Below are 16393 nucleotides of genomic sequence, written 5' to 3'. Positions count from 1 at the left end.
CCTGGGGATCTTCCTACTCAGGGATCAAACCTGGCTCTCCATGATGTAAATGACAAAAACCTACCCAGAATCGACTGATTTCTCCTTTCCTGCAGATGCCGCTAACACATGAAATGTGCCAGATTTTACCAACTAAAAGAATTTTCAGAAGGTAAAACTAGCAATATTAGACAATGACTTTTAAGATAAACCATATAGCTTCCTTAATGTGAAACAGAAATCTCACCCAGAAAAAATATGAACTTCAAGGCAGAACAATAAAAATGTTGCAGACCAAATACCATTATTTACACTTAAAATATTGATCTGAGGATGTAATTGTGTTCTACCTTTGCATTTAAACAAAGATTCAATTCACCTGCTGACCCACAATGATTATACTAAAAAATAATAATCCCAAAGTGGTCTGTAGACTGCTCTGGTAGGATCTGCTTTAATTTGAAATAACAATCTTCCCAGTCAGAAAAGATCTCAGGACAAATATTTTAAATCTATTAAAGAACTCAGTTGTAAAAAATCTTATTACTGTACTACCTTTTTTAGGATATCACCAATTTTTGATGAGACACACATGAAAGACATTTACGATACTATGGAAAGAATCAGGTATGCCTAGCCTAAACACAATGCATACATTGTCTCACTATGTGTATATATATGGTGTGTGTCTCCTTGTGTATAAGACACACTTTGGGTCTCTGGACATGAGCCCTTTAACACCAATACCTTCACCCGTAATATGGGGAAAATATCCCTGGAAGTCATTCCCCAGTATTACTGGATAGATATTAGCACTTTGTAAAAAAGACCAATGCAAATTAAAAGCATTAGGCATTCTTATTCATTTTCTGTGCTTTTAATAACAAAAGCTCACAGAAGTGACAAATTCAAAAAAAGCAATAGCAGTAGCCTTTTCTGGCTATTTAACAGCTTAGAATTGATTTAAGAGAACTTTTCGCTATTCAACGGATTTCCATCCATTCACAGAGCTCTGGAAAAGTAACCTTTGAGAATAAGACTCTTCTTAGCAATAAAACCTCTCAATTTGCTAAGCCAATATATAATAATCCTGAAGGAAAATAATTATCTCTTTATCCTTTAAAGTTAAAACTTAGTTCTAACCATTTTCAAAAAAATTCTCATTCCATATTCCATACCAGAAATGGCAGTTCCTTAAAACCCAGATTTTAAACACTTGCTTTTCTGCCCATGAAAGTTATTATGTTTATACATTGTCAGTAAGACAGAAGATATCTTGGTGTAGAATATTTATTTATTTATTCCATGGAACACTCAAAGTTTAGATCAGTGGGAATTTTAATCAATCAAAGAATTGTACATTTTCTTCCCACATATATCGCTTTGTATTAGGAAATGACATTGTGATCCATTTCACTACAATATTACAAAATATTTACAAGAAAATATTAAAAATAACTCAAACATGAAAGGCAAGATGGGGGTGAAATAAACTGGTTTTTCCAGAAATCTCTACTCCAGTGCCCACAGCACACAAGAGAGCCAAAACAAAGTTCCCCTTGATCACAAGTTTCCAAGGAATTGGAGTAGAGGAAGAAACCGGATGAAAATGGTGGTATGAAGGGGAATGGATGTTATTAGCAGCACTGCTTCAATAACCAATTTATTTTGCATGAAATACCCTCTCTTTTATATGCAGTAAATTCTGAACAAGGCTAAACTTTAGGATATTCCTTAAACTGAAATTAAAAATACCCTGACAGTGAAAGCAACTCTTTCACCTAAGCTGAGTAAGAGCCTCTTTCTCCATGAACCACTGATGTGAACAGAAGCCTGATCTAGCATCCAAAGCTGTCACAGCAGCCCTTCCATCTCTTTCATGAAAGCCTCATAGACATCGTCCTTAGTCTGCACAGACACAGGAACAGACGGGCCAGATTTGGGCGCTGTTTTGGCAAGAGGCACAGCAGAATCATCCTCTGACTTTCTCTGGGGAGCAGTAGCAGCCCCTTTATTCTCCCGACGCACCCGCAGTGCGGTGGGCACGAATCGTGTGATCTCTGCCTTGGGATTAGTGATCTGTGGCTTGGCACTGATGGTTGCCGTAGCTTTCTTCTCGATGGTGGCTGCGCTTGTGTCATCCGCCTTGGGTCGTTGGATCAAGTTGGGGGGAGCACTCAGAACCCCCGGGTTGGGTAAGGGAGCTGGTGGGAAGAGCCCAGGTGGGGCAGGTCCAAGAGGAGGCACCAGAGGTGGGCGCATCATGCCAGGACGGGGTGGAGGGATACCTAGACGAAGGAGAACCCAATAATAAAATGTAAGTACTATTAAGGACTTTACAAACACAGGCTGACAATTTCTTGAAAAGCACAATTTGTAGAAAATAAATCATACTGCCTGCTATCTGAAACTCAGGAATATATTTTGATAGTAAAGAATATTTTTTTGTAAAACAGTATTCGCCTTCCATCTGTATCCCAATTCTTATGTTTTCCTCCTCTCTTAATAATGTACTACTTTAAACTATAAAGTAAAAGTAACACCACCAACTGTTTTCAAATATGATCTTAAGATGGCTGAATCTGTAATTTGATAACCTAAGATTTTATTACATCTGTACAGCGCAGATGCGATCAAGCCAAGGTTGGGATTTGATTCCCATGCATTATTACTGATTTACACAATACTCCTCCTCCTTAAAATGTAGCTGAATGGGCAGGAAATACAATTTTAATGTTGGAATGAGAAAATCTGACTAATCATAAAATGTCACCATTACTGGAAAAGAATTCATGTCCTACTGATGGTTTGGACATACCATTACCATTTACCAGGAAGTGCAGAATAATTTTATCCAAATACCCTCTTTGAGACTGAGAATAAAGTACCAAATTTCCTCAACCTAGGACACTATTGCTTATACAGACTCATAATTATTCCATATACCACTGAGAGAGAAAAAAATGTCCAAGAACAAGCTGAGGAGCTTAAAAGGAGACCTTCACATTAAATTGAGACAATCAATGTAGTAAACCAGAAATATACCTGCCACATATAAGATCAAAAGGAAATTTACCTATCTAACCTTGACACTGGGTAGAGAGAATGGAAGAAAAAAAACTTCCCCTTGTGATTGTAAATTTAAAAGTTGATACCCATGCAGATGTATAGAATGACTTCACAACTCTAAGCGTGGTCCTAAAAAAAATCTTAACACTTTAATCCAAAGTGTTCTCTGGCAAGGAAAAGTCCCCTCTGTGACAGCATCCAATTCAAATACCACTGGTAAGAACTTCTACCTAGGCCAAAAGCAATTTAAAAACACCATTTTAAGATACCGCTTGATTTTAAGATACTGAAATGTGAAAATGTCTTAGGACAAATGAAATATATAGCAGACAGATTTTTGTCACAGAAAGCAAAGCTTCACCTGGAGGTGCTGGGGGAGGTAGCCGTGGTGGGGGTCCCCGAGGAGGAGGGCCAGGAGGCAGACCCGGAGGTGGGCCTGGAGGAGGGCCAGGGGGCCGACCTGGTGGCGGGCCTGGAGGTAAAAGTCGGGGTAGAGGCCCTCGGAGCCCTGGCATTCCAGGTGGTCTCAGGAACGGAGGAGCTCCTGAAACAAGAAAAGTGCTTAGTTAACATCAAACAAATATATCTGAAGTAGTAATTGTGGTATAAGATAACTGAGATGTGGTTTCACTTTAACTTAACATCAAATAACTTCAAAATTTATTATGGTCCATTTCTCTTTATTTCCCAGTCCTAACACAAAGCATTTTAAACCACAGCTCTGCTGGGCTGGAGATACACAAAGATGACATTTCTTAAATGGCTTCAACATAAGCTGAAAATGCAGTATGAAAAGCATGGTGCTTTAAGGATCCTCTGAAACTCATTAAGATATACAAAGACCACTGAGAATGTCACAGGATAGCTAATTTTGCTTTGCACTAGTCAGAAGAGAATGAACTCAACTGAAGACTTAACCGGCAGACTATAGGACTAAAAATCATAATTGGCCAGTAAGTTTTATATGTTGTTTCAAGCTGTAAATTAACTTATTATACTTTTAAGCTGAAGACCTGATTAATACTAATGACTTCAGTCTCTAACTATACAGATTACACTAACATCCAGTAACTCCCAACCAAAGAAGGATATGCAGTAGCATCTACTGTGCTCTCGTCCTGTTCACAACCGAGAACTGGGTCAACTCGGCATACTGAAGAGTAATTCTAAACAACTCTCAGTTATATATACTCTAGTTTCTGCTTGCTAAACTGCTAATATCAGAACTGATAAACTCTGAAAAAGAAGAGCTCTGGAGAAAGAGACAGCTGTCACAAGTTCTGTGACTTGCAAACCATGTTTTAGGAGTGAGCAAGTTGTGTGTATCCTTGGAGAATCTTGATTTCTTAGAAAATTACACTAGCAGGAAACCAGAAATCATTACTACTAATGATGTCTACTTTCTGGAATAACTTCACTGTAACCACATTTAGGCTTATTTATTTATAGCATGTAAGTACTTACCTGGAGGTGGTCCAGGAGGAAGGCCTGTAGGTGGTCCAGGTGGCCGTAAAGGTGGAGCAGGTGGTGGTCCAAGCGGAGGTGGTCCTGGCATGGGGGGTGCTTGTATCTGAGATGGAGGAACAGACTGTGGAGGGGCTTGCTGCTGGGAAGCTGCAGACGTGCCATCAGAGAGAGACTCCTCTTTGTGCTGCTTCTGTGACTGCTTCTCTGCTTCGGAATCATCTGACTCTTCATCGTCGTCCTCTGAAAACTCCTCGACTTCTCGGCCCTCCTCGGGGATTTCCTGCCCTGAAAGAAATTAGAAACCAGACAAATGGAGCAGATTCGTATTTTACAGCCTGTGAAATAGCAATGCCTACAACACATGCTCAATAAATGCTTTCTTAAAATTAACAACCAGTCTCCTTCAACAGAATACTCAGATACCCAAGAATACAGCAGTATTCTTCTCATCCATGCTAGGGCAGCAGAGTGCAAGGAGTCCAAGTTTAGAACAAGATAGACCAGATAGACCTGGACTTAAATGCCAGTCCAACTATTTACTGGCTGGTTAACTTTGGGCAGCTTACCTCAATGTCTCCAAACCTTGACTTTTGAAAAACAAGAATTTATTACTTGATTGCTAAGATATTAAATAGAAAAATGTATGTAAAGCAACTGGCAGGAGGAAATACCAATCACTGTTCTTTCCATGCCTCACCTGCCATTCGAAGCATCATGGCTTGGAGAGGAGTCAGCTCCTTCATGTTTTTCTTCTTCTTCTTTCTAGATTTTCCAGGCATATCTGCAAACCGTACACTCAGACCTAAAGGATCAGAGAAGGGAAAGGATCAACAAAATTCAGTATTATGTTTACTATAAACAAAACACTAGCTATAACTGCTTCCCACTACTTGGCAAAAAGACAGAGCTATATTAAAGACAGTAAATCAAATGCCCACTGGTGGTAAATACATGCTACAGTGATTTTAAAGTTGAAAGTGAAAGTGTTAAGTCACTCAGTCGTGTCCGACTCTTTGAGACCCCATGGACTGTATAGCCCACCAGGCACCTCTGTCCATGGAATTCTTCAGACAAGAATACTGGAGTGGGTTGCCATTTCCTTTTCCAGGGGATCTTCCCAACCCTGGGATTGAACCCAGGTCTCCTGCATTGCAGGAGAATTCTTTACTGACTGAGCCACCACTACTGAAAACTTTATGCCAATAAAACTGAACATGCCAATGAAAGTAATTGATAATTTTCTAGAAAAATGTTACTTACAACTGGCCAAAGGGGTGACAAGATCAGAAAATAGAAATTAAAATGGTAGTCAAATAAAAGTTCCTCAAAGGCACCTGGCCCAAATAACTTTACAAGGAAATTCAGCCAAATGTTAAGTTAGAGCAATTTCCTGTAAAAGGGCACAGGAAAAGATGGAGTGCTATCCAGAACTTGAAGCTAGCATAACCCACATACCAAAATAAACCTGCTGGCCAACATAAAACATAAGCAGATTGAATTCGACAGTGTTTTAAAAGAAAATAACTTCATAAACATGTAGGGTTGGTCCCAGAAATGCAAAAATGATTTAACATTAGAAAAGCCATGAATGTAATTCATTACAATAAACAGCATAAAGAAAGAAAAATCATTAACAATATCCCAAGAGATGATTAAAAAGTATAATAAAACCTCTTAGCAAACTTAGACTAGAAGGGAACTCCTTAACCTGACAAAGGCTCTCTACCAGACACCTGAAGATGCTAAATGGTGTAGTATTAGGAGCGTTCTTATTCTTAGATGGTAAACATTTATAGGATAGAAGTTCTATGTAGGCAGGCTTTAGTTTCATTTACTCTGCATCCTTAGTGTGTAGAAAAATGCTTTGTACATAGTAAAAACTCAATTATTAGCTGAATATCAAGTCATAGTTAGGATAACCATTTCCAACATATGTGCATCAATGAATATATTGATATTTGTATTCATCATCATTCAATATATAAAAAAATTAGTTCGTCCAAAAAGAGGAAAATGAGGCAAATGACTACAGTCTAGAGAAAAAGGGAACTGGTGTGGCTCTAGCGACTTTCTACTTTTTAGTACCACTTCTTACCTAAGTGTCCTCTACCATTTTTCACTACCAGTTCTATCTACCTCTTTAAAAAACTAGCTTTTTGGTTTGCAACCATGATTTAAGGAATATCTGGAGAAAATTTTATCATCATTATCAATACTGTAATATCAGTAATATTACTAATATATAAATACTGTTTTGAAGACTGCAAAACAATTACAAAAGAAGCTCCAAGGCTACTAGAATATGACAGATGGTACATTTTGTAAATTTCCTTAATGAATGGCATAGCTACTTTCTGAAAGTACATGTAGCTCAGTCTGAATTTATAATAAACAGATAACATACATTATAAGTACGACGTTTCCATTAAATCATGACTCCACTCACAGGTTTACCTTTTCTTGTTCACTTAAGACTGCATGAACATAGAATAATATAAAGGACTTCAAACACAGATATGTAAACAGACTCATTAAAAAACAATCAGGTGAATATGGTTTTCTTCCTACACATAACCATGATAGGACATCCTTATGCATTTTCCCCAAAAGTGGATTTACTATGTAGACTTTTTTTTAAAATCACATACACAGCTCAGTTTTTTTTTTCCCTCTCACAAACATCCACCAGCTACTTACTGTGTGTCAACAACGTTGAGACTCTGGAGTTACAAAGATGAATAGAGCACTGATCCTCCTTTCAAGGCACTCACAATTACTTTCATGGATCCATTAATAAATCAAGACCTTCAGCTTGTGTGCTTTTTATTGCTTAATACCATGAAACTTTCATCTTCACATACCTGATTTTTTTTCTTCATTGTTTTCTCTCTCAGTGTCATCACGGTGTACAAATTCATCCCCTTCACTTTCTCCATCTGATCTGTCACTGTCGCTGTCATCAGTACTGTCGTCATGCTTATCCTGGTCCATGTCTTCAGGATAGCCATCATCTTCACTGGTGCTAGAAACATCATCGTCATGACCCCGCTGAGCTGGAAAGGGAAGAGGGAGCCAGGATCAAGTTACATAGCTGGATCCTAAATGGTACCCCCAAATACAGAAAGCCAGGCTATTTGACTCAGAATAACTCGATTAAATTTTATCTATATGAACTCAGCTATTCACATAGTCTGACAATATTTCCACTTGACAACAGTTTTAAATTCTCCTTTTTTATAATGTAAGATTTTTTTAAAGCTTTGAAACTTTAAATTTCAATTTTGAAATTGAGAACAAATTCCACTCAGAAAGCTACATAAGGACATGCACAATCATTGTAACTGTATACAAGGATGCTCTAGTCGAATGAAAATAAAGCTAAATGGGAAACAAGTACACAAGTGACCAATTTTTAAGGTACTGATGGTAAGAGAGTGTATCTTCAAGGAAAGTCTACTTTAAAATACAACAGACATTTCTATAGTTCCTTATGCATACTGTTTTCCTGAGTAGATCTATGATTTATCCATCTGTTGGTATGTACAGGGTAGCCTCATTTACTTCCCAAGTTCTGAGGGTGGTGAACAAGATGTTATACAGCCAAATTAAAAGTGACGGTGGAAAGGTTCTAAGAGCAAAAGGAATAGTCACTCCTTACCAAGTTCAGGACTATATAACATGTCTTCATCTCGCCTACGAGCGGGAAGATCTAGGGCAAAGCCCACTTTGCGGCCATACATTTGTAAGACTTGAGGAGGAGGTGGGCCCGGAGGAGGACCTGGAGGTTTCCTGCCAGGGGGCAAACGTGGAACGCCATGTCCAAGAAGAGGAAGTATAGAAACTGCCCGAGTTGGAGGTCTGTAAAGAAAATTTACAGCAATCACATTACCAGTAATGAGATATCTGCTTCCTCATCTAAACAATTTTTAAAGGAGCTCTCAGGTTCTATCTAACCAAAGAACTGCTTACATCCCCACTGTCCTTTACTTTCCACAGCAATAATACTGGCACAGGACAGTCAAAAGGTGCTTTCACTACACGCTATTGGGTTCTGTTACCACTGCCTTACCCATAGGCTGAGGTCTTCTTAAGGATGGAGGGTGGCTGGGCCCCAGGAAGTGGAATGTCCTGGATCAAGATGTTGGAAGGAGCATGCGGCATATCTGGCAGAGGAATACTCTCCACTTCCACATGCTGGGCATTCTGAAAGAGAGTGTCTTCTGGTCAGTAAGAGTAATCCCCCAACTCAACACCACAAACTCTACATCAGCTGTTTCATTACCTGGATTTGCTTTCCACCTAACATTAAGTATCATGAGAAACAAAGCCAAGTCAACATTTTTAATATTGTCAGTTAGTTGAAACCTCTGGATAGTATGTATCCAGTGGTAGCACTTGGACTCTAAAATTAGCCTGCTGCTGTTGAATTCCTGTCACATACAAGCTGTATGACAAGTAAGTAATAACCTTAGCTTTCTTATCTGTAAAATGGGACCCATGCTACATACTTTACCAAAGTAAATCATTTTTAAAAACATTTTGTTCTCGAGGCAAAATTTACAATAAAATGTACAAATTCAGTGAATTTTGACAAATGCATATAATTTCATACTCACTCCCAATCAATCCTTAACACTATCCCAAGGCCACTACTGATACAAATTTCTTCCTCCATAAATTAGTTTTGCCTGGTCTAGAATTTCATGTAAATGGAATCACAACCATGAAGAAAGGATAGTATGTTTTTGAGATTTAGCCATTAAAATTTTTACCTCATGTTTTTTTGGATTATTAGCTGGTCATTCCTTTTTATTACTGAGTAGCATTTAATTTTAGGAAAATGTAACAGTTTATCAGTTAATGGGTAGCTGGGCTGTTTCCACTCCAGCTATTACTGTAGTGGCAGGTAGATCAAGTTCCCTTGTATAAACACAGAGGGTTAGACTTGCTGGCTAATGGGGTAGATATATGTTTAGTCTGACAACAGGAGGAGGTTCAACATCATTGAGTTTCCCATTATCAACTTTAAGAGTAAGTCTAACTATAAAATTTTAGTTTAGCTCTCAAAAGAAACGTGATTACCTTGACAGCATCAAAATATTGACTAAGTTGAGCCCTCTTCTGTTCATATTCTACTTCTAGCTTTCTCAATTCTTTGTAAATATCTGGATTCTCTTTCTCATAGAGTCGTAGAATACGTTCAAATGTTTCACGTAGCTTTTTACGCTTGTCTTTCAGCACTTTCTCATTTAACTGTGGCTGCTGCACTGGGTTAAACTCTGAGAGGAAAAAAAGCAGATTATGGCATTAAACACACACAAAAAAGTCACTTCAACAGATTACATCATTTATTAAAAATACACTTACATGTTAAAACTTTTCAAAAAGGGATTTAGACACCAGATATATTCTTGTCAAACAAGAACTGCACATTTATTGAAATTTCATCCCTTTAAGATGCCTATTAATTTTACCTCCTTTCCTAAAAAATGTCACCTAACTGACTTTATTTTTATTATCATTGTAATAAAAATCAATTTCATTCCTCTATGCTAACAACCTGATACAGCTGTTAGTATATCAACAACTATAGGCCTGGGCTTACATACTACACTGGGTCTGTCATTGAATTCTGAGATACTGCGCACTTAAACTCTGATCTTCAGCTTCTTCATCTGGAAAATGGGGACATCAACTACTTCACAATCAAGCTCTGATGATCAAATGAGACTGCAAACATAAACTGGTATCTGGCTCACCACTCAACTACTATTTTTGTATGAGTTAGTATTCCTTGTTGAGCTACTTAAACCTTTCTCTTCCGGTGTGTTCAACATGGAGCTTAATTTGGTCTCCAAGAGGGACCAGGAGGGACTGGATTAGCACAGGACTCCCAGGTCTGCCTGGTCAACCATACCTGCCTCCCTCCATCTCCCTTTGCCAGTGACTGACTCTGAGATCAACCAGCACATGAGCCAAATTGGGACCAGATCCTTCTCCAAGACTTTAAATATGGGAAAGAAGCTCTCACATGTAGGAATGAAATAAACCTAGAGCTGTCCATGGCCTCATCTCTCAACCATCACTAATTCCACCACATATTCCAACTTCTTTCCAAGATATTCACTGGCTGGATAGAATTTCTTCTATCTAAGAAATTCACTAGGTCAGACAGATTGACAATCTTGCTCAAAATATTTGGGTTTTTGAGGCCCACTTCCCTCCAGGATCTCCCAATTATGGGAGTCAAGGAATACTTTTTTCTGTTTAAATTAGTTTGTATTGAGATTTATGAATTATAATTAGAGCTCTAATGACTAGTGTTCCTTCCTCCTTTTTCTTAAAAGAATCATAAGCTTACTTATTATCTTTCTTAAATCTTATTAACACTTTGATGATGTATTATTCAATATCAGAAGTGTGGTCTCAAACCACACTATTCCTAGTGTGATTCATGAAAGTGCTAAGTGTTTAACTTTAAATCCCAGCTGTGCCCCTTCTGAACAGTGTAACCTTGAAAAAGGTAATGTCTCTGTGCCTAAGCTTCCTCAACTGTAAAGGAGGGACAAAATACCCACCCAAAAGAGCTGTTGCGAAAGTGAAGATTAAATGAAAATGTGGAAAAAAAAAAAAAGAACCAATCCTGGCATGTAACAAGATAAAAGCTAAATAAATCTAAGTTATTAATACATAATTTGGGGTCATTTAATAGGTAAATATACTGACATGGCAGGGAAAGCAATTGTCCCTACCAATATTTAGACTAGAGGCAACAAGTGGAATCAGTTATAGCTGAACTGGGAGAGAGATGATGCAGTTTGACCCAGAACTCTTGCCCAGGCTGGCTTCAGTATCTCCCACATTATTTGAGAAAGCTTTTAATACCACAACCCCACATAACTGGATGTTTTTGAAACCCCACTTAATGCATCATTGAGAAGTTTCACTGCACCTCTTTCACTCACTATCTGTTTTTTTGGGCAAACCACGAAACCTGTATGGAAACCTTTGTAAACAAAACTTGTAAAGATTCTTTCAAAATGCAATTTAAAAAAAAAAATGCAGGGAATAGAAGGCAGAATTGGCAAAAACTTGACAGCTGAAAACTATGGAGTTAATTAGACTATTTTTGGATGTTTGAAAGCTACTAAAAAAAAAGGAAAATTAAAAACTCCATGTTCTCAAGTTAACAGAATGGGTTGAATACAGAATCCATTTTGTGACTCTCCTCTGTATTATTTATAACTACCTAAAGTCACTTTAGGCCATTCTGGACTCCTACTTTTAAAAATACTTCCAAAGACTTTTTTCTTTTCATATCTGTAAGTATAAAGTATATAAATAAGGAAATAAAGGTTAATTAAATATGTTATACGATCTTTGGGACTTGGTAAAACTGCATTCTATTTTGAAGAGAGTTTTTAAACTAAAGGAACTTCTTTGTGAGTTAGAATAGAACTTCTAGTGGCAGCATCACAGATGATTCTCATGCAACTCAGATACAAGAAAAGATAACATGCAGCTGTTTCATGTGGATTCCAGTAACGACAAAGCAGTGATACTGAAGATGCATGTGATGAGACTAGATAAAATTATCCTATATAATGCAAAAAAGGAAGAAATTCTAATAGGATATTTTTTAAAATGTGATTTTAAGTATTTGATTTCTTCTACATCCTTACTAAGTAGTCATTTATCTTTGGATCGTCTATTGGAAAAGAGGGGCAACGGACACATTCATGGTGGCCTAATGTTGAGATTTACATGGTAGGTGCCAACATTGAAACCCAAAACAAAAAAAGCCCAAGGTGATTCCAAAAAGCACTTAGTCTTCTCTTAAAAAAATGAACTGGCCAAACTGAGCTTTTGTTATCTTATAAATAACAATTAGCTAAAGCTAAATAACGGCTTCCCTCTTATTCTAGATGAGATTTAAAGTTGGTAACATTCCTTCACTCCATTTTGTTTTTCTAACGCTAAAATTAAATCCAAGCATCGCATGCTGTCATGCTTTCTGTATTTCTGTATCTGTAATTCTTGTATCTGCTCTGCTTCACTCATTAACTGCCTGTCTCTATGTATCAGACTATTATCTCTGCTATAAAATCCATCCCTTTACAAAATCTTACCCATTTCATCCAATTTTTCCATGTCCCGGATAATTTGTTTGGGATCCTTCATCTTTAAAACTGCAGCTCGTACCATCATGCGCTGTTTTTTGTTCTTAAAAAAAAGAAAAAAGAGCACAATTTGCAGAAGCTGAATACTCCTGAGTTTTCATTTCAATGTGTCTCAAAAATCCATTTAAACTGAAGTTGAACTTCTTAGTTTCTGACCACTTGTTTCAACCACTGCAAAGAGTAGTAGTATCCTTTTTTAATTCCCTCAAATGTTTGCAGTTTAGACAAAAAGATGTAAGTTTTGCAAAATTTAATGCTAGCAATGAAACAAGAATGAACAGCTGAAAACTACTGAAAAACTAGGTTCTCTCAGTGTGTTAAGGCATGACACTAAAATGCAAATCCTTTTTTATTCCGGGGACACTTTTCCACAAATTCAACAAAATCATCATCAGGAAAATTTAGTGTCACATTTACTTCCATTCACTAATTCAGTAGCTTCCAATAAAGCAGTTAAATGGCAAGAGAAGCATTTCTTAAAGTATTTCTTTAAGTCACTGAGAATGGTAATCAAATAAAAAATGTTATAATAACTCATCATGAGCTTATCTACAAACTTAGTTCGGTTTCCCAGCACTGTGGCTTAGTAAATCTCACGGGTTTGTTATGAGAAGCATAAAGTATCTTTTCTGGCAAATAAGTGGAAATGTTTCTAAATCCACTAATCTCAAATAAGAGGGGTCAAATTACACTAATGTCTAACAGGATGCTTCTGGAATCATACCTTCTTTAATTCTCTTTTCCGAGCTTCTTTTCCTTAAGAGAGGGAGAGAATATAAAACTTAAAGCCTTGAAACATTAGCATTTTCTCCAATTTAATACAAGTAATTTTTACTGTCAGAGGTTGCTCTGTGAGCTCTAGGATATTTAACACCATTCCCTGCCTCCACTAGATACCAATAGCATCCTTCTAATTATGCCAACCAAAACTGCCTCAAGACATTTTTAAGTTTCTTAAAAAAATAACTATGAATCTGAAAAGATGCCATAAAGTACTAAAAAGCCACTTACAAAGCAATTTGTTAAAAATGCCACATACAAAAAAGAAGGCTTTAAGCTAATTCTACTTTGCAACTCAATCAAATTAAAAATATGGGTACTACCTTTTGTTGCATGTTTAAAGTTTTAATCATGTGCCCACTAGAACAGTAGATAACTTTAATTAACAAATACTATAGCTCTTGTAATTAAGAAAATAATAAAATAGACTCCCTGAGGCAATTTTTACCACCCCTCTTCTTCATCATTCCACATTAATGGACACTTACTGGCTTGGTCTGTAGGGTTCATAAATTTTCCACTTTTGGTGGATGACGTGGATCTCCGCCCCATGTTGACAAGTTGTTTGATTTACTTGCTTATTTAAAAAATAAACCCTAAAACCTGTGAAGACAAAAAGGCTTATTTTTCCTTAATTTACAAGATTTTTTCCTTTTTATATTTATAAACTTTTCTTCCTGACCATCTCTGAAAAGAAACTTTGATTATTAAGACCTTGTTCTTTCCCTAGTTTTAACTTAATGCCCAGGAAAAACAGCTTCAACTTCTCCAACCACAAAAAATTAGATCCCTATTATTTATAAAGGTAATGAGTATGAAGATTACTACAAGATTACTACTATCATTAACTCATCAATTAACTTTCTTTTATGGATCACAGCACTGACCCATCAATTGGAAAAAAATCAATCATCAAAGAATGTTTCAGCAATATGACACACACTATGTACATGAAAGGTCATTTGTTCTTTTCTTATATTCTCCCTTGATTTATATGCAGACTGAAAAAGGAGTAAAAGGGAAATGAGGGTAATGATCTGGGCTCAAGGACAAATAGCTCACCCTTGTCTTTCTCCATGGTTTCTTGGCATGTATTCTCATCACCACTAAGACAGTAAAAACTCATCAATTTAAGCCTATTTATTCATTTAGATTTAGTTCCAATTCAGATATAATTCTTGACTCTTAAGCAGAAACTTAAAAACATAAAACCACAAATAGTCAAAATATTATATGAGCTTGTATAAAAATCAAGATACAAATTTTTCTTACTAATGTCTACTTGACTCCCGACTTGTATTTTTTAAGGTAACTGAAAGGAGTAATTGTCTATGAGGGAAAATATTTTGTAAGTCAAAACTTTAATTGACCTAAGAAATTATTATGGGTTTCCCAAGAGGCGCAGAGGTAAAGAAAGAGCCTGTCAGTGCAGGAGATGCAAGAGACTTCGGTTCGATCCCTGGGGGAGGCAGATCCCCAGAGGAGGAAATGGCAACCCACTCCAGTATTATTGCCTGAAAAATCACTGGGACAGAGGAGCCTGGAGGGCTACAGCCCATGGGGTCGCAAAGAGTTGGACAAGGCTGAGCACACGTGCAGGAAGACACTATCATAATCACCTCTTCCAGTTACTCCAAATGGAAGAGAACTTTCTGATACTTTGCTCTTTCCAGTAAGAAAGAGTAATAAATTTCCTTCCCTTTGAAAGCAGACACTTTTAATGGGAGGTAAAGGGAAGATCATGAGGTAGATTTTTTAAACGGACCACAGAATTATACCTTCCCTTTACGAAGGTTTTGTCAGGCAAGTTTATTAGTAAAGGCGTCTTCCAGAAAATGTCCAACTGCCTTGATTTCTGCTAAACGCTTCAAAACTGTTCCAGTCGCAACTAATTTACCCTGTCAAAGGTTTGCTTTTCAGAAAAACTGGAATTGGGGAAGAAAGGAAGCGAAAACAAGCAAAATTAGCACAAATACAAGCACTCACATCTTTGAAGGCCTGTATCTTTTTTGCTTCCCTCTCTCAGTTATCCTTAGGCTCATTTTTTTTTTTTAACCCTCTTCTCCCACAAATGAAACCTAGGATAGTTACAGAGGACACTAGAGTCTTAGTCTGCACAAACTACTTGTCTTGTCTAAACCCAGAGGAGATGGGTAAATCCGGTCACGAATCTTTTAGGGTAACTTTCAACAGTCAAAGAGGCTCCCAGGGGACGGAGCCTAAGTCCAGCAAAGGAGCCAACAGCATTTGCAACTGCCGAAACCATAGCGACGGTTGATCCCCGACTCGAGGTAGCAGCAAGCCTAAGGCAACTAACCGGTCAGCGTCAGAAGGTGGCACTGACTGACCCAGGCGAAGACAGCGGCTTAACCGCTAGACGCAGCGCCGCCCAAAGAGACCCCCTAGTCCGCGATCGGGGAGACCCCAACCGCGGAGAAGAAGAGCGGGACTGAGGGGCCTGGCGTTCCCGAGGCAACCGCGCGGGCCCCGCGAAGGGACGGGAAAGGTGAAGTAACGGAGTGGAACGATCCCGCACACTCACGCTTCTGCTGGGCTCCTGGGGCTGTGAGAAGCGGGGAGGGGACGATTCTCGGCCCGTTTGACTTCGTAGGGACCTTCACCTCGGCCTTTCGGTCAACCACCCAACCACCGCCATCTTGAAACCTCGCGCCCCTCCGCCATCCCTACGTCACTTCCGGGCCGAAGATCTCCGCGTTTCTTCGCCCAAGAACCATAGAGAGTAACCGAGAGCTGCAGGACCAGAGTCTCTTCCGCCCCAATACAGTACCGAATTGGTTGGTTATCGGCTAAGAGCCCGCCTCCACCACTCAGTTCAACGGTTTCATGTTGATTGACATTTGTCTAGCCCAATAAGAGTGTGAAAATGAAGTGGGTGGGCTATATGTTTGGCTGAGGCG

At 38.2% G+C, this 16393-nt stretch overlaps 1 protein-coding gene across 2 annotated transcripts; it reads right to left on the bottom strand.

The window, feature by feature from the left end:
- Nucleotides 1–1255: 1255 nt before the first annotated feature.
- WBP11 (WW domain binding protein 11) lies at nt 1256–16153 on the bottom strand. 2 transcript variants are annotated; one of them, XM_065940898.1, is made up of 12 exons: nt 16012–16153; nt 13964–14078; nt 13420–13451; nt 12645–12738; nt 9598–9794; nt 8585–8718; nt 8174–8373; nt 7377–7568; nt 5213–5317; nt 4513–4800; nt 3410–3592; nt 1256–2267 (listed from the first exon to the last, which is right to left on the bottom strand). In XM_065940898.1, exons 2-12 carry the CDS (start codon nt 14025–14027, stop codon nt 1834–1836), a joined length of 1923 nt encoding a protein of 640 aa, XP_065796970.1. In that variant the 5' UTR covers nt 14028–14078; nt 16012–16153; the 3' UTR covers nt 1256–1833. The 2 variants fall into 2 exon arrangements, with proteins under 2 accessions (XP_065796970.1, XP_065796962.1); XM_065940890.1 differs by having other exon boundaries at nt 16018–16153.
- Nucleotides 16154–16393: the final 240 nt, after the last annotated feature.

This window comes from Muntiacus reevesi, chromosome 1 (genome assembly GCF_963930625.1).
Source record: "Muntiacus reevesi chromosome 1, mMunRee1.1, whole genome shotgun sequence".
NCBI classification, from domain to species: Eukaryota; Metazoa; Chordata; class Mammalia; order Artiodactyla; family Cervidae; genus Muntiacus; species Muntiacus reevesi.
The sequence above is the reverse complement of the archived record's forward strand: the minus strand, read 5'-3'. Positions and strand labels throughout refer to the sequence as shown.

Coding starts and splice junctions, on each gene's coding strand:
- WBP11 (XM_065940898.1), bottom strand. CDS start 14,027: ATGGGGCGGAGATCCACGTCATCCACCAAAAGTGGAAAATTTATGAAC. Junction 3,593..4,512: donor TCCTCCTGGACCACCTCCAG/GTAAGTACTTAC, acceptor TTCTTGTTTCAG/GAGCTCCTCCGTTCCTGAGA. Junction 2,268..3,409: donor ACCTCCCCCAGCACCTCCAG/GTGAAGCTTTGC, acceptor TCCTTCGTCTAG/GTATCCCTCCACCCCGTCCT.